The 23,410-nt window shown below is 42.1% G+C and overlaps 1 protein-coding gene across 1 annotated transcript; it reads left to right on the top strand.

Annotated features, from left to right (window-relative positions):
- Positions 1 to 13,342: 13,342 nt before the first annotated feature.
- LOC147430907 (uncharacterized) lies at positions 13,343 to 14,809 on the top strand. The gene is made up of 3 exons (XM_086493601.1): positions 13,343 to 13,476; positions 13,620 to 13,637; positions 13,885 to 14,809. The coding sequence occupies exons 1-3, from the start codon at positions 13,343 to 13,345 to the stop codon at positions 14,807 to 14,809; spliced, it is 1,077 nt and encodes a 358-aa protein (XP_086349727.1).
- The last annotated feature ends 8,601 nt before the right edge of the window (positions 14,810 to 23,410 follow it).

Genomic DNA, 23,410 nt, shown 5'->3' with positions numbered 1-23,410 from the left:
AATCTATGCCTTTCTGTTGCGCATAGCCTTTTGCCACAAGCCTTGCTTTGTACCTGTCAACAGTACCATCTTGTTTCCTTTTTACCTTAAAAACCCACTTTGTACCAATAGGCTTTTTACCTGTAGGCAAGTCCACTAGATCCCATGTATGATTCTTATGAATAGAATCAATTTCTTGCTGCATAGCATCTTTCCACTAAACACACTCTAAAGCTTGTTCAAATGAATCAGGCTCATCTGCATCACAAAGAGTGCTAAAGCAAGCCAAATCTACTTGCTCTCTACCAAAAGTAGTACCAGCACGTGTTTTTCGTGGCAACGGTGCATCCAACTTGCTATCCTGCAAAGTTTTCTGAACCCATTTAAGCAAGGTTCTTTCTTCCCTGAGAACTTCTTGCTCTTCACGCACAATTTCCTCTACATCATGAGGTGTCACATGCTGATCAAAAGATTGATCAAGATTATCAACCTGTTGTGATTCTTGATTCTCCACAAAAGAAGGAAGCAAACCTTCAAATACATCATGTGTCTGCATATGCGGTACATCAAAAGCAACCATAGGTTGAGCAGTAGTTTCTGCAAAAATTACATCACGACTTTCAAAAATCTTGTTTGTAGCAGGATTGTAAAGTCTATAACCTTTACTTCCACTACTGTACCCCACAAATATACATTTGATTGCCTTATCATCAAGATTCCCACGTAACTGCTGAGGAATGTGAGCATAAGCAAGACAACCAAAAACACGAAGATAACTGACTTAAGGTTTTTTGTCATACCAAGCTTCAAATGGAGTAATGGTCTTCAAGGCACGAGTAGGACACCTGTTCAAAACATGTGCTGCACAAGCAACTGCCTCCATCCATAGCTTATGAGGCAAACTCTTAGCCTTGAGCATACATCTAGCCGTCTCCATTAAAGACCTGTTCTTCCTTTCTGCAACACCATTCTGTTGTGGTGTGTATCGCATAGTGCATTGGTGTTTAATGCCTTTCTTTCCCAAAAAATCCTTAAATGCACCTGACATGTATTCACCTCCTCGATCGGTACGAAGAGTCTGTACTTTGCAACCTGTTTCATTTTCAACCATGGCGACATAATGTTGAAAAACTGCAAACACATCTGACTTTGCTTTGAGTGGATACACCCAACAAAACCTGGAAAAGTCATCAATGAAGGTCACAAAATAAAGGCTGTTTCCTATAGATGGCGTCCTCATAGGACCACATACATCACTGTGTACAAGCTGCAACTTTTGTGTCGCTCTAACTGAACCATCCTGTGAAAATGCAAATTTGTGCATCTTTCCAAGAACGCAACCTTCACATACATGTCTTGGTGGCATCTCCAATAAAGACAAATCATGCACCATATTATGACGTTGTAAAGTCATAAAACTACCATAACTAACATGCCCGAATCTAGCATGCCACAACTCAGCATCCTGCATGGCCTGAGTGTTTGTTTCTGCAATACATACCTGAATCTGCTTTTCATAACGATCTAGCACAAATAGTCCATTTTCCAGCGTACCTGTAGTGATAAGAGAATAACCATTCTCTCGATCTCGTACAACACATCTATCATCCTCAAAAATGACCCGAAGACCATTTTTTTGCAAGAGAGGATACAGACAACAAATTCTTCTTGATCCCTGGAACATATAAGACATCTCGCAAGCATAAATCTGAACCATCTGAAATGGTAATCAAAATCTTACCAACGCCTTTGATTGGATAAGAAGCATTATTTGCACATGTCACCTTCTTTCCTGCTGGAGCTGCATCCAATGAACAAAACAAATCCTTCCTTGAAGTAATATGCCTGGATGCACCACTATCAAAGTACCAAATCATTTGTGTCTTGTCAACACTGTAAGCAGAAAAATCTGAACATACTACAAAAGCATAAGAATCCTGCACAAAGTTTGCAGACTCTTCTTTAGCTGTAGAAGAATCACCAAAAGCTGAAACAACCAAACTTGACTCTTTCTTCTTTTCTTTAGCAATTCGCTTTTTACACTCACTAATGTAGTGACCAGGTTTCTTGCAGTAGTGACATTTACCTTTCTTCTTGGACTTGTCGGAATCACCTTTAGACTTCTCTGAAGACTGTCCTGCACCAGACTTGGAGTGATGAGCACTCTCTTTACCCTTGTTTTTGTTCTGTACAACAAGAGCATGATCCATACCATCCACCTGTAAAGACTTGTTCTTACGTGATTGATCCTCCTGCAATAGCAAAGCCACTAACTCTTCAAAATGAAGAGGCTCAAGATTAGCTCGCAAAGACAGAGTCAAAGAAGTCTGAAAAGTCAAATAAGATGGTGGTAGTGAATTGAGTGTTTTGGAAACCAAGTTCTTCTCTGGAATCACTTCATCAATGCTAAGAAATTGCTCTTTAAGATCCCTGATTTTTGTAAGATGCTCGACAATATCGTCACCTTCGTCCATCTGTATTTTGTCAAGTTGGTTCTTCAAAAACTCTATTCTGGCAGCGTTTCTTCCTCCAAACATAGCTTGCAGAGTGTTCCAAGCATCCTCAAAAGTTCTGCAAGATCTGATATGTGGTGTGATTGTCCTCTTTACGGTTAAGGCAATCACAGCCATAGCTTGTGCATCTTTAGTATCCCATCTCTTTTTCTCTGGAGTGACTTGTGAGGGTCCTGCACCAACAGCTGCACCACGACCAGGCGTGGCAGGTGCAATGCTACCTGGACGAACTTCATCTTCAGATACATAATCCCACAATCCTTTACCAACCAAAACATTTTTGGCCATAAAAGACCAAAGAGAATAGTTGGTACCATCCAATTTGTCTTCGGATGTAAACGCACCAAAAATCTCTTTCTCCGTAAATTGAGCCATACTGTGGATGCACACAAGAGAGAAAAACAACCTCCAAGAGATTCACATATCTCCTCTCCAATGCAAGCAAAACTCTACACAAAATCTCAGCACAAAGCTAAGACAAGCTGCTTCCCAAAAGAATTGTTTACATGAAGAAAATCTGTCAAAAAGCACACCCTCTTGATCTAAACGCCTCCGAAAAGTAACTTCTACTACGCTGCTCAGAACAAAATTCTGAGGGCTCGAACGGCTTCGAAAGGGGGGTAAAACCCCAGGTCACCTAATCAGAATACTCCCGGAACGTCGAGGATGCTCCCACGAGCAAATTTTCCGAAAACTGCCTGAAAACTGAGATTGCGCGCGCGGACGCGAAAACGCAAGTAGAGGCTCTGGAAATCACCTTGCTCTGATACCAATTGTTGAAGATGATGAAACAGAAAACAGAAGGAAGACAGCAACTCAAAGTAGGAAGAAGATGGAGAAGGAGAAGACACAGAGCTTGTGTACGAGATCTCTGTAGTTTATATCTCTGTATTAGAATAATAGAGTATACAAACTCAGAGCTACAAAGCTTATATGAAACCCTAAGAGATAAGGTGTCCTTTCACACCGGATGTCCAGGGGGAAAAACCCAGTGGGAGAAAAGTGCCCCTGGTGAAGCGCGTATACACACTAACACTACTACATGTCTACAAGCATGAACCTTGCCAAAATTACTTCTTTTGACACTTTTTAGCTCAAATGTGCTCCAAATCAATGAAAGTTTGGCTAGGGACTTCTTTTATGTTTTAGGACACTAGGGTATACTCAGATGTCTGATTTGATCCACATCTGGTCCAAAAGTCTTCATATGCGTATGATGGCTTTTGGCTCAGATTTCACTTCTGCTTTTACCCAAGGTACTCCTTGATGAATACAGCAAGAATATGTGCTCACAAAAATTTTGGAAGTCAAAAATGCTCAAAATCAGCATTTTTCACTTTTACCTTCTTGGAATTGCAAGAATCATGTATCCAAATGAGATGAAATTTTGCAAACAAGCTTAAATCATCATTTCCAACCCTCTTGTGTGGTCAGAAGTGCATTTGGGCTTTCCAATCTATGACTTGAGACATCATACGTGTATGCTGTCTATGTGCTCCAAATTGGGTGAAACTTGGTCTATAAGCTTGTTTTGTGGTGCTAAATACCCTGGTAAGCTCATATGTCAACTTTGGTCCCTAAAATTTCTCTTTAAAAATTATACGTGGATGATGTGTAACTAGTCGGAATGGAATTCTGGTTCTACCCCAACTGCTTCTTGATATGTACTACATGCACATGTGCTCACAGCAAATTTTAATCAAAATTGCAAAAATCACCACTTTTGACATGGAAATCCCTTGAAAGAGTAAAATCCCCACATTACTCAATCTATATGCCTAGATGAAATGATGTATGTGCTCAACACAATATCCAAAATAGGGGTGTAAAGTCAAAAATTCAATTTTGCTGCCAGAATTATCCTTCAGACGTCATACACATATGATGTATGCTGTTGGATTTTTGGCCAGAATTTAATCACAAGAATCCCCAAGTTTCCAGCACTGGTTTTCAAGCACTTTTATCAATTTTCGTGCAAAAATATACTCAGAATCACAAATTTGTCTTTTTTCTGTTTTTGACACTCCATCTTTTGTCTTTTGGATACTAAGTGTTCGTCAAAACTTTAGTATCAAGGTGTACTTAGGGTTAAACACCCCTTTTGAACACTTTGGTGCAGTCAAATTTGTCAAATTTGGTCTCCAAGTGCCTCTTGAGACATCACACGTATGATGTCTAAGCTTGTAGAATTTTAATTCTTCTACACAGAACTCTTACAAATGTCCTCTTATATGCACAGCATCCATCAGTCATGAAAAAATGTCAACAAAAACCTGTTTATTGTATTTTTACCCTCAAAATCAACTTTTAGAGATCGTGAATGCAAACAAGCACTTCAGCAAATAAATCACTGAGAGGAATAGCTCTAGATCAAAATCAGATCACTTCCCTAAAGCTACTCCTACTCATCATATGGGTTTTTGCAATTGTGAATAGAAAAATGTTTCACTACCACACACGGACCAGCAAACACTTTTATCACCTTACAAATCATTCAACCACCAACAACTACTCTTATCCACAACTAATACTACAAATCCTAACTAAATCTATCTAGTCACAAACCCTCGGCAAGATACACGCTTCTTGGCTATGTACTTGATCTCAAAATATCCTCTTTCGGATCCACTTAAGAAAAATGCTCTCTGTAGTCAAAATTAAAGCCAAAAACCATCACAGGAGTCTTAGTAGGATTACCTACTCAAGTCCTTGTGTCCCAGCAACGGCGCCAATGTTGTGGGAGCGAATCACACCACCTATAAAGTGCATGCAACACTACCTAGATCAACATAATGTCAATCGAGGACACATATGACACGATAGATGCACATAGGCAATCTCTATAGCTTGTCAGGTTGAGACCATCCCACACATACAACACTCTCGAAGGCCAACTAAACCAAAATCAAGAATCTTACTGCTCTCGACTACACCACCCAATCCACATACACACAAACGGAAGGAAACTCACCAACCATACCAGAATCATATGAAACTTAAGGAACACCATCCCTTCACTAGGATACACCTGTCCCAAAGCCTCTACACTCAAGAGCCTCACTCAAAACCCATCTGCAAAAAACGTGTATAAAGATAGAGAAACTTTTTTGAAAGTGCCCAAAACTAAAATCTATGAGTACCTATGCGTAGCTTATGTCTCCACGATTCTAATGACTACTTACACGCGGAAAACAAACATCATTTGATACACTTATGACCACAAATACCTCGTAGATGCGTTAGCACGTGTGCTACACTTCACATGGAATGCGTAGCTCTCTCCGAGCCTATCACAATGGTACAATCAAATCTCCAATGTAATGAACGAGCAGGAAGTAGCATTAGGATGAAGCTCATGCTCTCTCTCTTTCTCTCTCACACACAAATGATGGTAGCTCAAAACTTTGATTAAGATTAAGTTCTCCTTACAAAATGACCTAGGTACCTTATATCCTAAGGCTACCATAGGTTAAACCAAAAATAGAGTTCAAAGGGTCAAATGGCTTTGTATTTATAATCTGGAATTCCATTGCACCACGGCTCCTGCAACTACAATAGCTACTCAATACAAATGATTCTTTTTACCATTATCCGCATCATTTCATAACTCTCAAAAAATAAGACTTTGGTGCAAAAATTGAGTTATGTCGTATTGTTGGCCCATGGGTCAACTCCAGGCTTGGGCTATCATGACCAAGGATATGATAGACAAGGCAAAACTTTGCTCGGAAGGTGGTCAATGGAAAGGGATAGAGAGGCACGACAAACTATTAGCCCCGAGGTGGGCTAGCTTAAGGCTGAGTGGCATCATGGGAGAGGTGGTATGAAAGTGCAATAGAGCAACATGGTTACTGGAATGGGGTGGATTAACCAGATACTTCCAAAACTCCATCTTGCACTGGTCCCCTTGGTTGTCTAAAGTTGTTGGGGTTATCCTTAACACTTACTGGAGAGAAACTATAAGAAGGATGAATAATAAAGGACTTCAGCAGGGTTGAGCCACTTTTGGAATAGAAATAGCAAGTGCTAGAAATCCTCTGACCAGGTGGCTGCCCAATTTCAACTCAATGGCACTGAGAAGCTACTTGTCAACAAGGTTGTAGAAGGCCTGAACAATGTTCTGATGTCGATATGTGAATCTACTTTTGAGTGGAAATCTTGGAAATGGCCCATGAGTAGCCGATTCTCTAAACCCCATACCAAGGGCATTTACCAAGTGTTAATACACGAGGCTGATTGGTTTGCCCCTTTAAACAAGCTGTGGAAGAAGCAATGATCGGAGGCTCAATTGGTAGCGGTTACGAAGAACATTCATAATCCACAGTGGCCTCAATTTATGAAGATATTTTTGTGGAAAGTTCTATGGGGGGCCTTCCCAGAAGGCATCAAGATTCAAGCACGTGGTATTGGGTCTGATAGATGTTCAGGGTGCAGATTGGCTAGCCAAAACCTCGCCCACCATGTCATGAAATGCCTTGCTGTTAGAGGCATTTCTTACAATGTTGATGCTTCGAGTGTCTTGAGTAGGGTCAATTTTGACGCTTGTTGATGGTCCACTAGCTTTGACGGTACGTTTTTTCTCCACTCTTGACCTTCTTTGGAAGCCAAGGTAAGTGAACATGAGTAATCAATCACCATGATGCTGTCTTTCAAGAGAAGAGACTGAATTTTGTGGTTTTTTTGATAGATATGGGTAATATGGATGAGGAAAAATGAGACTAGGTGGTCAATTTTGGAATGGAAGTGTGTGTAGGAGACATGAGTTCACCATGGTTTCTCTTATTCTTCAAGGTTGAGAAGAAGGTGAGTAGGGTGCAGAGAGGAGTGGTGAGAGAGGTGGGGATGATGAGTGGAGAAGTGTGTGTGAAAGAGGAAAATGATACAGTGAAAGAGGGAGTGTGGCTGCATAGCATGGGCAAACTGGGGTCCACCAATAAAATCATATCTCACAGCTCATAGCTCAAAAAAATATGAAAACATTTGAGGTGAAAGTTCAGCCCACGAGCTACAAATTTTGTTTGTATCACCTTTTCAAATTCGGGGAGCATGTGATCTTTAAAAATTCAGCAAAACCGACTATTTTTTCCACTGCACAAAGTCCTTGTGAGGTCCTTCTTTGGATGATTCTTTTGAATACCTCCAAGAGTGAGCCCCCCATAGTGCATGCATGCATGCCACATACCCTTGACCTTATTTGGTAGGTCTATAATTGAAGATATTATTGAGATCATGATATAAGTGAATAGTACAACTAAGAAAATCAAATATTGAGGGGTCTAGAAAAATATGTACATGTCAAATATAAATAATATAGGTGGAAAAAATATAAAGGGGTCAAAATAAATTTCTCTCATTATAAGTCTACCATAAAAAGATGAATATTTTTGGTGGTCTAATTTATGAGAGTAATAGAGAATAGATGTAGGAAGGAAAAAATGACAATAGTGAAAAAATATACACATAAATAAACTAGTTTTTTTGGATTTTTGTTGGGATGGAGTTACACCAAAAATAAGAGAAGCTTGCATGAAATTATTTTTATATGGAATAAAGAGTACGTAAAATGGTAAGAAAAAATATGGTAATGTTGAGTCTATGTACATAGCATAAATAACACACCATAGGTAAAAATATTTAAATAAATACAAAAATAATTATGAAAAATCCTTTTATTTAGGCCCTATATACAATGAAATATTTACACACAAATGGGTCATAATATACTTATAATTTTTATTTTATTTTATTTTATTTTTTTTGGCTCAACTAGCCTAGTGACTAGCTAATTGAGGGTTTTTAAGAAGATATGGGAAAAGTCCCCTAACTCACACACACCTATATACAGTGAAAGGGTGAGGGTAACCACAGTGTTTGAGTGATTTAATAGGGTGAGGTAACTCGCTATGGAAATTAAAGAGAGCCGAAAAATGGCTATCACCGTCCTTGGCCTACTGCTGCAACTAGTCCGCATTGGCGCAGACTGGTTGCAACAGCAGACCAAGGACGGGTAGGGTCATGTGGGTAGGGTCTTTTTTTTTTGGAAAAAAACATCATCCCAACAGCATATCACTTTGCCATCGTTTTCTCGATTCTCCTACAGTCCTACTGCAAACCATTGCGCGTGTCGTACACTGCTTTCTTTGCGCCTATTACAGTAGCTCCCTCATGTTATTTTTAAAGAAAGGAACCCTTCCCACGTGAACCTACCCGTCCTTGGTCTGGTGCAGCAACCAGTCTGCTCCGACGCGGACTCGTTGCTGCACTAGACCAAGGACGGGTAGGGTCACGTGGGTAGGGTCTTTTGTTTTGAAAAAAAACATCATGCAAGCTTGTAGTCACCATTTTGAAAGTTGTTTTATGAGTGAAATCTTCTGCAAATTCCATACACTTGTTGGCAATGGTTTGAGAAGCAGAAAAGAGGCATACTAGTGGCTGAGATGGAGAAGGAGGTGTGTCGTGGAGAGGCAGGTTGTGCCACCCTCATGCGAACGTTGGAGGCTATGCCACCTTGAGAGAGAGAGAGAGAGCATAAGCGCCGACTTGGGTGTAGGCCTCACAAGCACCAGCCTCCTATTACATCTTTAAAATTTCAATCGTACGAAGATTTCTCCCTCACCAGGCATGTCCTTTGTTGCTCTGGTGCCTCAACTGTCGTGCAGCCCCCCACTAGGTAGCGTACTCTTCTACCCCAGCTTGTGACCCTCCCTCACGTGCGGTTGGAGAAAACTCAGTAAGGTAGCAAGGCTGCTTGTGGCCTTTCGCAGTAACACCCCTCCAACCTCTTGTTCCTGTTTGCTCTATGGTGCTACAACACAGATAGAGAGGCAAGCACCGCGCACGCGCGTGTGTGTGTGTGTGTGTGTGTGTGTGTGAGAGAGAGAGAGAGAGAGAGAGAGAGAGAGAGAAGAAGAAGAAGAAGAAGAAGAAGAAGAAGAGAATTTTAACGTCATAGGAAGCTATCCCAAGAGACCTCAAAGATCTATTCGATGAAGGTTGAACTCAAGACCTGTTATTCAAGAGGGAAATGGCATAACCAATCTACCACACTTGGGTGATAGAAAGGTTATACCATTTTCCTCTTCTTATTTGTATGTCAACTAGAGTGGCTATGGTTTAGACTACTTTGGTCTTCAAGACAACCCAATGTTCGAGAAATAGATTTAGCCTTGAGCCAACTGAAAAATCAAAACAATCGGTTAAAAGGATCCACTAGAAAATGTCTTTGATGCTATAATAATGCAACTTCATCTTTGGTATCTTCTCAGGATATACTTTTATTTTGTTATCATGGCTTGCTCATGCTTGGTTTTCAACATAGAATGAGTACAATGAGTGTATTGATTACATGATAAATGTGTAAAATACGATTGTTAGTATTGATTGTGTTGTGGTTTAAGGGGTTGTTTATTTTTTTGAAATTTTGGGTGTAGTATAGAATTATATAGTCTCTCAAAGAAAAGGAAGAGGGTCTCACGCTCACGATCCTCTATGCATTGATCAAGTGTGCTTGTGTCAATGATCTTCGTGGTGATGAGAGCAAAAGCACAGACATTGGCTTGGGGTCATTGAATGAAGTAGATGCTCACATAGCTAGGAGGGATGCAACCTTGAAATTGGCTCCAATTTTGGTTCCATGGGATATATTAGTCATCATGGGATTTGAGTTTGATTGTGGGATTAGTTTTCAACAGTGGAAAACCCGCTTGCACTTTTGCAATTTGCTCTGAGTAATAAAGAATGTATGACGGGACTTGCTTGAATACTCGCTCTCAAATTTCTATAACCCGCATTTAACACACACACTATTTTCCATATGCATCCTTGCACTAAAATTAATTTACAAGTGATATGTAAATCAAGTTGATGCATCTTTTCTTCAAATATGATGCATACATGAGCTCCTCCATCCATATACTTCGCTGGAGTTGAGATTTTGAGCAAGCTTTAGAGTGAGCTTTTTTAAGATATTGCTCAATTGACCAAATCTCAAAAAAATGCTCACTCTAAAATCTCGCTCAAAAAAGAGTTTTGGAGCAATCTTTTTTTTTCTCTCCCCACCCTCTCTCTCTCTCTCTCTCTCTCAAAAGGATGCCCACTTTCCCCAACCCTTTTTGGGCTACTCATTGATGATTTGGAATGCATGGTTTTTGATTTTATGCAGCAAGAAGGCATAGAAGAGGTTAAGATAAAAAATGCGGTGATCATGCTTTTGCTTTATGCCGATGATGTAGTGTTCTTGGCACATACTTTAGAAGATGCACAAAAGCTTATGAGTGTCTTGGAACGCTTTTGCCTACATAGCGGGCTGATCGTGAATGGATCCAAAACCAAGGTTGTGCTTGTAAAGACCCTCAATGACAAAAATCCATGCATTGTATACAACAATGAGCAACTTGAAGTGATAGATAGTTTCAAGTACCTTGGCCTCGAGGTTCCATCCAATCATACATGGAAGGATTGCGCAATGCGTCGCTTGGAAGCCGGGAAAGAGGGCTTATTACGCATTTGAGAACATGTGCAATGCTGGAGGGAGTGGAGTGGAGGTGTGGGGTGGTAGCATCGGGAAGTCTACTTGGAAAGAGTTTGGGAATGTCCAAAAGCGTTTTCTCACCAACTTTCTCCATGTCAAGACACAAACACCCTACATGCTCTTACTTCTTGAGTCCGGATTGCTTCCCATTGAGGTCTTGGTCATGCAAAGGGTTGTGGAGTACATGCTTAAGACACAACGTAGCCCTTTGTATCGACTTCCTAGAATCGCATATGAAGCAAGTCAAAAGGTCCAAAAGACATGCAAGAGAAAAATACTAAGTTCGGGGTGGATGCTTGAAATCAAGAAATGGTTTGGAAGATGGGATGCATGTCACTTGGTCAAGGATGTGTCGATCGGCTCCCAAGTTAATGAGGCCTTCTTACAATGCCAATATATCACCGCTTGGGAGAAATCCGGAGGTTCTCGCTCTAGCCATTACACCACACACATTGCCCCAAACTACAAATCTCTCTTCTTCTTAGAACGAGGTAACCAAACCGATCCCTACATCCTTGAGCCCATTTCGTTGAGTGCGATCCGCACCATTGCCTCCATTTGTCTTAGCTCTCATTCTCTACGCTGCGAGACAGGACGTTGGGGCATTGGCCAGGAGTCTCATCAACTTTGCACCTTATGCCCTCGTCAAGTGCGAGAGAGTGAGTACCACACACTACTTGAGTGCTCAGCTTTTGACCACATTAGGTCCTCTTTTCCCTATATATTTAGCCATGAGCTCTCCCTACATACCTTCCTCTCCCGACCACGATGTCGACTCTCTATTGCAACACTCATTTTAGCCATTTTTGAGAATCAAGAGTCACTGATGACCTCCACTCACATAACGTGACATGCTCATTTGGTCCCATAGGTCATATTTGACCTCCGAGGATGATAATAGAACTCTCTCTCTCTCTCTCTCTCTCTCTCTCTCTCTCTCTCTCTCTCTCTCTCTCTCTCTCTCTCTCCGTGATGTCAACATGCATATAAACAAGTCTTGGTGGAACACCCCCCCTTAAAACACACCCCTCTCAAAACATAACTCAACCCACAAAAAGAGCCTTGGAATAAAACACCTCCTACAAAGAATGTGGGTGGAAAGAGAAGAGTGGGAACCTCATTAAAAGGGGAACCTATAACTGACTACCACCACGCCCCTCACCTAAAATACAATGAAAAGAGACCTCCTACTCCTCCCCCCTTTTTCTTTGCACGCGTGTGTTTATTTCGAGGGAACCAAGAACTTGGAGAAACCTATATAAGGACAAGACTCCCAAAAACATCATTGCAAGAGGATTTCATGCTACCTCACCAAGTGTTGTACTTCCTACAACTCTCCAAGCCTACACCATGGACCCTCTCAACCAGGTGTTGTCTCATGCATGATTTATTAGAGTGACATCAATAACACGTAGGAGTTTCTTACGACACCTACCTTCCACCTCATGAACTAACTTTTTCTTGTTTCTTTTTTGGGGTGATGGTGGTAGGTGACATGACTCTCCTCTCTCTAATGCATGTGCATGATGGACACCCATCACCAGTAACATCAAAAACATTGTAAAATTTCTCCAAGTTGCTCTAAAATAGGCTCACTTTGCCTATGGATGTAGATGTTTTAATTAAATGTCTGCTTCTATGGACATGCATGTGTGATACATTCATCTCTACTCCCCAAAATTTCCTTTTAAAAAAAAAATGTTCCATTTAATACTCTCTCTCTCTCTCTCTCTCTCTCTCTCTCTCTCTCTCTCTCTCTCTCTCTCTCTCTCTCTCTCTCTCTCGTGGCCTAGTAGGCATCATACCCTCCGGCTATGCAAGTCTATCTAGCATCTGTAAGCCTCAAACAATTCAAAATTCTCTGATTTTTAGACTCAACCCCACCGAACCGTGACCTTTTTACTTGGCTCCTCTGGGTGTTGAACTCTTGGGTTTGGCCATGGCTTCTCCAGGTTACTTAGCCTTGACTCCTCTTTATTCTCCTTTTTTTGGAGAGATCCTTGGGCCCCACTAGGCATACTGAAAGGCCTTAGCAACGTGTGAAGCGATATTTTATATCAAACGTGAAGCCACCTATAGCCAACTAAGCCCACCTACCAAAAGTGGTAGTCCCGACTCTGATCCCGTGGCCTCTACAGGCTCATCCTCGCTTGACATCTCTACCCGAGAGTCGCTCACCCTACCCGCGGTCTTCCTGAAAAGATTAATACACACTGCACAAGCGTCTCTGCTACGCTTTGAGATTTTTTGCAACTAGCCCCTGGCTGGGGTTTATAGACCCGCTAGTACCTATCCTTAGCTGACTATTGCAAGCTTCGGCATGGAGAAAAATAGGCATGCACTGGCTATGATGGCGTTATCATGCTATGTCTCCCTTGAGCACTATGCCAAGCTTGCAAAGCAAGAAAGACGTGCGGTTCGGCAGTTCCTCTCTAGCAACTTGAGCTCCCTTTTGTACTACCCCTCTAATCTATGTATCAGCCATTCGACAATTACAGCATGATAAGGAGCTTTATCTCCTCTGCGCTCTTCTCTGCAAACTTGAGCACCCTTCCCTGTATTATAGATCTACTCTCTTTCTATTCTATAAAATGCAGGTTCTGCTCTATACTATGGTATGAGGCTTGATAAGGCTATGGTACATAATGTTGTGGTACTACCACCATACAGTCTCTGCATGCTATAAAATAACGTCTTCATGCTACATATCTTCTCTATACTATATTATGAGGCTTGATAAGGCAATTGTATAGAGTTTTATGGTACCACCACAAAACTATCTCTTCATGCAACAGATTATTACACGCTGCTTATACACACTGATTAGAAAGTCGGACTAAGTCTATGCTACAAAATATCTAGGAACTATGGTACTAAAACCATACTTTTTTATGTGCTACAAATTGACACATGCTGGGACCCTGCACTCCTGCAATTGGGTTATGCCCCCCTCACCCGAGCACCACCTCTGATTGTTCAGGGGCTTCTACTCTGCATCAAGGACCCCTCCAATCATGCGACCCTCACCGGGTTGGATAGTGCATCCATTGCTACAAATGCACACACGGATTTGCTCCTCCTCAACTTACTGGACCTCCCTGCATGGTTCAAAATGCATTCTTTGGTTCAAGAGAACCCGCGGACAGCAATTCAAAGGCTGAAAGAGCTTGCAGCGAGCCTAAAAGGCATAGGTGAGGATGATGAGCATGAGCAGAAGGAATGGATGGAGCACTCGCCCAACCTTGTGAAGCGCTTCATGGAAGCACATGGGAAGAAGCTCCATAACGACCAGCTGTCCTCACGGCAAAAGAAACGCCACCTGCTCAATGGCTTTGATGAGATTACCCTCTCACCACCAACCGAGGCCACTAGCTCTCTAATACCCATAGATCTGGATGAAGATGATTTACTTCTTGCAAACAAAAGCTTCACTCTCAATAGCCCCACCCCTAGTCTTAATCAAAAGCCCTTTGACACATACACTAACCCCTACATCCCAGGATGGTTTTTGGAGCTTCTGTTAGCTAAAGCATATCATAACCCTTGGTCAATGGGTAATTTCACTCTTATGGCATGTGTGTCTGAAGGTCTCCTCCTCACACTACACAACAGGAAGGACAAGAAGGCCCTAAAGCTTGGTTTACAGCAAGTACGTGGGTCCAACACCTCTACTCTCTTTGAAAACTCCCTCATAGTTGCCCCCTTCACCATGTCCAAGTTTGACACAACAAGGTGCAAAGCAGCCTATAGATGCACCATTGGGGTAATAGGAGTAATCAACCACTAGGAGGGAAATCAACTACACTACTCAAGAGTGGAATGTCCACAGACCCTTCTTGAAATGTGGTTGCGAGCATGTGGGCCAGGGAGATGCATGCAAAGACAAGAACGTGCTATGGTTTGACCATGCACTCTGGATGGTCATGCACCATCTTTCTGTTTTCTTCTCGGGTCCAAGCTTAAAGAGGAAAACCATCTCCTTCCTCAGTTAGATCGAGAAGGAAGCACAAGAGGCCATCAAAGCCACGCTCATTCACTTAGTCTACAGACAAAAACTAAAAGATTCCATCAAATATACTATCTTGTATGATCAAGATGCCCCCTTTGTGGACCCAACTCGGAAGTCGGTAGCTTCATCTATGCAGCCATCAACCCTGGTAGAATTCTGGATTTGCGTGGTGGTAAGCGTGCTAGGGTCAGAACCTAATCGACACATTAGAGGACATGGGCGGCAACCTTACACACCACAACGCCCAGTCACATCCTCTGTCTCACTATCTAGGCAAACCAATGGGTCACCGAACGACTCTTCTAGCAGTTGCTTCACACCACAAGGAGTCTCATCGTACCCTGCCTTCTCCTCACAACCCCCTCTCTCGGCACAACCTTCTGTGAAAAACTCACACACCCGCGCTGCATTTACTGCTCAATGTGCTAATAGTGCTAAGGCCCTACTCTATGACTAAAAAGGTGTTTTCTTAAAAATTGCAGGTCATCCGTGATGAGCATGGTCGCCTTTTTTTTGTAGAAAAGATCCTCCTCCAAAGGCACTTTTGCACCAATTTTGTTTGTAAACCCTCTCCTAGACATATCTAACCTAAAACCTTTCCTAAGCTTTTTCTTTTTTGGACTTTGTATGGCCACCACCCCCACCTGGGGGATGAATGTCTCTTCAATTGGGCCTTTTTTCCCCCTTTAAAAGTTCAACTATGTAATGGTAGAGAAGTGTTTTCCTTTAGGCATGATCCTTTGTCCACTTGTGCACGTCATTTTTTACCTGGTGAACTTAACAAGACCAGGGGGCATCTTATCTCTACAAAAATAAGCAAATTTGTTAGCCCAGAGCTTGCCACACTAAGCTCTTATGGTTTGGAACACATACCCTCTAGGCCACCACTACTTGAAGAAGCCATCCTTGAATTAAGTAAAGTCGTGGACTTCCTCACCTCAAGTAACATTATCAGTCGCCCTCTTGGGCTCTCTCGAGAAAACATGCACCAAGTGCTCTATGGGTATTGTAACAAATACCTCCCTTTAAAAAGGCAACACAGAGCATACTCTGATCTCCAACCCGAGATCAGTAAGCTAAGAAGCCATTTCTTCATCACATGTCTTGATAAAGCAGCCAATAACCCAGTCCTTATATGCAAACAACTAATCATCTCGGAAGCCAACAAAAGGCTCCAAGGACTAGACTTTGAGCCATACACCATGGGAGTCAACCACATGCTATCGTACATAAGCATCACTCTCACCCCTATATTGCAAGTCAAAAACAACTCTCTACCCTTTCTCACAGCAACCTACAAAAGCCACAAGGAGGGATTTCGATGGATTACATGTGGCTGCTTTATAGAAATTTCTCTACTTATGGCATGCATCCTCAAGACATGCATCCCTTACCTCAAACAAAGAGCCAAAAAACTCAACCTCAAGGCTCTCCTATGCCACAACCTGCATATTCATTCTTGGTGGATAGTGGATTCTATTTATGAGTGTGCCCTTAATCTACCAAAAGAAGCAAAAACATTGTACTCAGGTGATATAAAGAGATGTTCCCCCACCACGGATCTCAAGGTCTTATTCACCATATCACACACCTCTTTTTTGTGGCTTTCTCTATTGCACACCAACCGTTCATATCATTGATAAGATTCCCTTATTCATGTAGCAAAGGAACATGGTCTGCATACCCCTACAAATCAAGCCTCTCGTTCTCACTTCAACAAGTGACTGAACTTTACACATGGCTCATCCACCACATGTTTATCCAACATCAAAACTGTGTGTATAGGTAAATCAATGGCATACACATGTGATTAGCATGCTCCCCCCTATGGTGCAATCTCTACCTTCATGCTTTAGAATATGATTACCTTGCGAAAACCCTTAACTCACCTAATCCAAAATCTATCTTGGCAAAATTTGGCACGCCTTATAGATACTTTGACGACTTCCTCATCATTAACTCAGAGGACCCTCTACAGTTCATAAATAACCACACCATATACCCTGAGTGCCTAAGCATTGAAAGTAATTTTGGCACCCAAGCCAAATTTCTCAACCTCCAACTAACAATCACTGATAACCAATTAATAAAAAAAATCTTAAAAAAAGAGGATGGCCTACCCTACAAACCTATCAACTATCTCCAAAGGTCGAGTAATAGACCTACAAAATGGGCCCACAAAGTGATTCTCTCCCAACTAAAACACATTCTATTTTGTAACACATACCCATTAAAAGCTGCAAAAGACATAAAAAACCTCATCCAAGCATTTTGTAACAACGGTTTTGAACGTGCAAAGTTATGGCGACTGGTTAGAGGGCACTTACAAAACTACACAACATCCTCATACACATGCTTAATCAGTGATGTCTTGGAGCACCTTAAAATTGGAGGGCACTAGGACCCCTTAGGGGGACTAGTGCCCCCTAAAAAAATAAAATAAAAAGGGATCATAACTCCTAGTATGGTGGAGGAGGGCCTTTCCCCGTGATGTCAACAAGCATATAAACAAGTCTTGGTGGAAAACCCCCCTTAAAACACACCCCTCTCAAACCATAACTCAACCCACAAAAAAAGCGTTGGAAGAAACACCTCCTACAAAGAACGTGGGTGGAAAGAGAAGAATGATAACCTCATTAAAAGGGGAACCTATAATTGACCACCCCCACTCCCCTGACCTAAAATACAATTAAAAAAGACCTCCCACTCCTCCCCCCTTTTTCTTCGCACGGTTGAGTTTGTTTGGAGGGAACCAAGAACTTGGAGAAACCTATATAAGGACAAAACTCCCAAAAAGATCATTGCAAGAGGATTTCATACTATCTCACCAAGTGTTGTACTTTTTGCAACTCTCCAAGCCTACACCATGGACCCTCTCAACCAGGTATTGTCTCATGCATGATTTATTAGAGTGACATCAATAACGCGTATGAGTTTCTTACGACACTTGCCTTCCACCTTATAAACTAACTTTTTCTTGTTTCTTTTTTGGGGTGATGGTGGTAGGTAACGGGACTCTCCTCTCTCTAATGCATGTGCATGATGGACACCCATCGCTAGTAACATCAAAACCATTGTAAAATTTCTCCAAGTTGCTCTAAAATAGGCTCACTTTGCCTATGGATGTAGATTTTTTAATTGAATGTCTGCTTCTATGGACATACACGTGTGATACATTCATCTCTACTCCCCTAAATTTCCAAGAAATTTTGAATTGTTGCATTTAATTATCTCTCTCTCTCTCTCTCTCTCTCTCTCTCTCTCTCTCTCTCTCTCTCTCTCTCTCTCTCTCTCAGGCACAAGGAGAGGTGAGTTGCGTGCAGGACATGCACGCGGCATCCCTTTCTCTCTCACTATTTACTTGGGCTCATCTGCTCCATGCCACATTGCAAATTGTCATAGAAGTAATGGCCCCTCTCTCTCTCTCTCTCTCTCTCTCTCTCTCTCTCTCTATACACACACACACACACAATGTGTGTGGACACATTGCACAAAGTGTGTGAAGGTGATAACAAATAAAAAAATCACCATCAATATAACCTCTTGATTGAGAATACATATTTACAAGCATTTACATACACATGGCTCATAATAGCATGCAACACAAAGTGATAAGAAAGTTTTGTCACCCTAAATGTTGTTGTGCGGTGACTATAAGCTTGATATTCAGCTTTTATACGATGATACATTGGCACGTTCATTGAATAGAGAGTCCTAAGATCTCGATTGGTCGACACATTCAACCATACTTTCTCCTCCAATTCTATTTATACAGAATTTGAGAGTGCTCCCACATTATCCACAATTCATTGCTTTGAATCTTCATTGATTGTGCACCTAGAGTAAATTAAAATCATTTTAAGCCTTTGCTTGGCTATCTTTGCACTTGAAACACTCTTTGGCATCGAAGGAAAAAGAACTTGCCCACGACTCGTTTAGTCGCTCAAAAAAATTCGAGCCTTTGAACTTGCTTTGTGGATATTCATAAAAAAATGTCGAGTGCATGTATGGTCATTCACACTCTCTCCCCCCCCCCCCCCCCCCCCCCCCACCCACACAAAAATCCCCATGAAGTGGGTGCCATGCAACTGGGTGCCTAGCACCAACTTGTATACACACACACACACACAGACAAGAGAGAGAGAGAGAGAGAGAGAGAGAGAGAGAGAGAGAGAGAGAGAATGCGATGTAAACAATAGAGGGAGCAACAACAAGCTACAAACAACAAGTAGGGTTGTTGCTTCTACAAGGCCTGCATTCCTCATCTTGTTGTGGAGGCTCCTTGTGCTATGCCATTTCCTTTTACAAGCCGACCTTTGGACCTAAGGACCTTGCAAAGACATTTCACAAGCGTATTCTTCTCACTCACCTCAAGTTTGGCTCTATGGAGATCATGTTGTGCAACAAGGTGAAAGAGTCTGGTCCCAATGTCAAATCTCCAAGCTCACATAAGGGATCAATAGCCATCCTTCAAGTGGTTATAGATGATGTGGATGCAGCCTTTGTAAAGGCCGTGGGAGCAAAAACAAGCACTCTTTCTTCAAGGAATGGAGCATGTGCCAGTTTCACCAGACTGATCCTGCAAAATGCAAACGAATAAGCTCTCTCTCTCTCTCTCTCTCTCTCTCTCTCTCCATAATCACTTCAACTATATATGGATGACCAACCTATTGGATATACATGCTCTGCTTGATCATATGCAAAAGGATATACATCTACTCTCTCTCTGTCTCTCTCTCTCTCTCTCTCTACATATACTCAAAGTTCAATTGGAAGAAAGAAGAGGTTGAGGATACCTTGCACTCTACCAGACTTAGGCCTGCACAGAAAGTGCCTGGCGCTCGGAGGTGCAAGCTCCTCAAGTGAAGCACTCCATAGCGTATGAAGGTTTTGAGCACTATGAAGGTTTTGAGAGAGGAGTACGCATGCAGTGGCAATGTGGGTGTCAAATCGGCTGCCCCCTTCCGTGCCTGCATGCCTGTGACTTGTTGATGTAGGTTGTTGCATAGGTGCTCATTCTTTGCAGAAAGCCTACCTTCTTCAAATCTTGTGTGCCTCTCTCTCTCTCTCGTGCGCTCTGTGTGTGTGTGTGTGTGTGTGTGTGTGTGTGTGTGTGTGTGTGTGTGTGTGTAACGGCCTGCAACCTAACCCTCAGAGTCTTACCATACTGAGCGAAATTTTTGTGCAAACCAAAATCCAAGCAAATATTTATACGGCATGGGCTCATCTTGTCCTATGTGGTGCGGTTTGAGCCCCCATCCTCAACATCAAGGATGAAGCAGAGGGGGGCATGACACTTAGGGACCATGTCTATAGGTTTCTTCTTTATTCTCTTTCTCTCTCTCTCTCTCTCTCTCTCTCTCTCTCTCTCTCTCTCTCTCTCTCTCCCCCCAATAGCATATGCAGAACCACCTTCAAAGCCTAATAGAGTAGTGATCTATGAGTCTCGATTCGTGTCTTCACGTCCCTATTCAAGAGATGTGACTCATGAGGCTTTGACTCCAAGAGTTGTAGGGCATATATATTATGCATACTCTATGTCTCTCCTCTCGCATCCCCTCACTCTTTCTCTCTTATTGCAAATGTGCTCTCTTCTCTTTGATCATAGCATACAAGGTTGTGTCTCCTCTCATATGCTCTCTCTCTCTCTCTCTCTCTCTCTCTCTCTCTCTCTCTCTCATACTACACATGTGCTTGTGAATGTAGGCTAAGGTGGAAGCTACTAGTGGAGCAAGGAAAGCCCCAAGGTGTAGTGTTGCATAGACTATGCAAGGCATACGCGTGGGTGAGGGTTATTAGTTAGGCAAAAAAATGAGGGGGAGATTTGTCTTAGGCCCAAGTCATACTAAGGCAAGGAAGCAAAATGCAGAGGTGGTAGGCAGTCATTTGCAGATGAAAAGGAGAAAGTTGGCCTCCATCCCTTGTCAAAGGGATGACCTCCTACCCTCGGCCAAGTTCTCCAAGCAGCGACCAACTGCAAAAATTATACGTGGGAGTTTATTTCAGAGGCACCCTAGTGTGACAAAGGACTTAGAAGCCATTCTAAAATACAAAAGTGAATGGATCTTTTTCTTTGAAACTCTTCAATGTGTATAAAAATTAAACAGAAATGAGATTCACTGTGTGTTAGAAAAAAAATGAGATCGAGTGTATTTTAATCGGCTAAAATTGTAAAATCTCGGCTAGGTTTTGAGCTTCCCTTTAAGAAATCGAGAAATTTACTCAAGCATTAGTGTAATTACAATCAAAAGCTTCAAATTTTGACCTAAAAACTGGGAAAAATCCAAGTTTGCCCTTATTTTCACCGGTTAGGGAAATTGTATTTTTCTAGCCCTACTCCCTCTCTCTCTCTCTCTTCTTTGTAGTAAAGTTTGGTCAGCCCTTTTTTGGTCAGCACGTGAGAACAAGTCTCATAGGCATGCAGTAAAGTTTAGTTATAAGCCCAGTTTGCATGACAAACTTTTTCTATATATACAATGTAAGGGTCTCACACAAAAAGTAATAAAAATATAGCGTGTTATTTTGCCTTTGCTTGTGTCGAGTCTCTCTCTCTCTCTCTCTCTCTTTTCTCGCTTCTGCTACACGCCATCCTCCACGCCATGGCAACCCTTCAACTGCATCCACCATAGCTGCTCCAACCCCAACAACTGGTATCAGAGCTTCAGTGCTCCTGCAGCAGGTGATCCTTAGCGTTGGCATCTCAAGACACTGCCGGTTTAGTACGTAGTCACAGCCCACTGCACAGTCATAGAGTCTCAAAACGCAGCTCTGGTGGCATAGACAAGCAGGCGAAGGATTTGACGACGTCTCAAAACGTTGATACCTTTGGCAGTTTTGCAAGGCGCACGTAAACAAACACTCCAAGCGAGCTTCTCAAAACGCCATCAAGGAGGTGCCGGTTTTTGCCACGGTGGTGCTACAACATGCATATTGAAACGTTGTGGGCAGTGGAAGTCCTGTCTGCAGCCAGAGTAGAGCTCGCCATTGATCATATTTTTTTGTCCTTTTACATTGATTAAACTCAAAGTGGCCATTATCTTTGAACCTTGGTTAGAGGGTCTTCACCCCCCCACCAATAAAACCCTAAAACGCTCTCATTTCGGTGGTGCCTTAGGTTGGAGGTCAACATTCCTTTCTTCATGAGGATGTGCATCGGTGTGTATATGCACGTAAGAAGCTTTGGTGCTTTGAGTTGTCAGACTGCGACATGTATGCTTTGTGTGAGCCTTATCCAATGCATTTTGGTGCTATATATCTTTCTCAAATCAAGCCGCTCATCTATGGAGCTCAAGCTGAAGCAACCATTGCAATTGGCTTTGATAAATTCATTGCAGAAAAGGTGTTTAAAGATACTCGAACCAATCATGCTCGACAATATTCTTCATTTCAAGCTCTTTTGCAGATTCATATATAACATCAAAGATCGACAACTTCTCTAGAACATGATCAAAATTAGTTTTACCTATTCAATCTCATAGGTTTGCCATGATTTTGTTTATGTCATCATCGATATTTTGTCAAAGCTTTGTTTTATTTTGTCAGTTGTCAATCATGGTCATGTCCCTTTTGTACGGGTTATAGACACTGCCACAAAGATAAGTGGTAAGACCTCGCAAATTTTGTCAGTTCTCAGCCTATTTTTTACCGCTTCTCATGAGGTTACTGGGTACACCTGAAACCCAAGGTTTGGCAGTGAACCAAAAACTCCATTTTTGGTAGCTAAATATTTTGGCCTACACCCTATCTGTTCAAGGGGGGGTTACTCATCTAGCACCAGGTTATGGATACACCAGAAATCCTTGGTTGTGAGAGAACCTAAAACTCATGGTTGCCGAGTATACCAAAAAACTCGAGGTATCATGAGACGGTCTGTCCAGTTCGGGCTTGAGGGGGGGATTGCTGGGTTCAAGCCCTTTTTTGGTCAGCCCGTGAGAACAAGTCTCATAGGCATGCAGTAAAGTTCAGTTATAAGCCCAGTTTGCATGACACACTTTTTCTATATATACAATGTAAGGGTCTCACACAAGAAGTAATAAAAATATAGCGTGTTGTTTTGCCTTTGCTTGTGTTGAGTCTCTCTCTCTCTCTCTCTCTCTCTCTCTCTCTCTCTCTCTTCTCGCTTTTGCTACACGCCATCCTCCACGCCATGGCAACCCTTCGACTGCATCCACCATAGCCGCTCCAACCCCAATAGTTGGGAACATCCTCTGCTGTCTATCACCTAGAGCTTTAACCCATGACCTACAAGCAATGAAGCGTGTAGTGAGCTATGCTAGATTGTTGCAAGTGCTTTCTTGCTTCTCAAGCTCCGTACCAAGAATTTTAAAAAAATAGACCCGACTATTCTGCTACCTCATGTACACTGCTCCACATGCATGC

The sequence above is a fragment of the Adiantum capillus-veneris genome, chromosome 21 (genome assembly GCF_014529385.1).
Source record: "Adiantum capillus-veneris isolate H3 chromosome 21, ASM1452938v2, whole genome shotgun sequence".
NCBI lineage: Eukaryota > Viridiplantae > Streptophyta > Polypodiopsida > Polypodiales > Pteridaceae > Adiantum > Adiantum capillus-veneris.
Note: the sequence above shows the minus strand (reverse complement) of the source record. Positions and strands in the feature narration are given on the sequence as shown.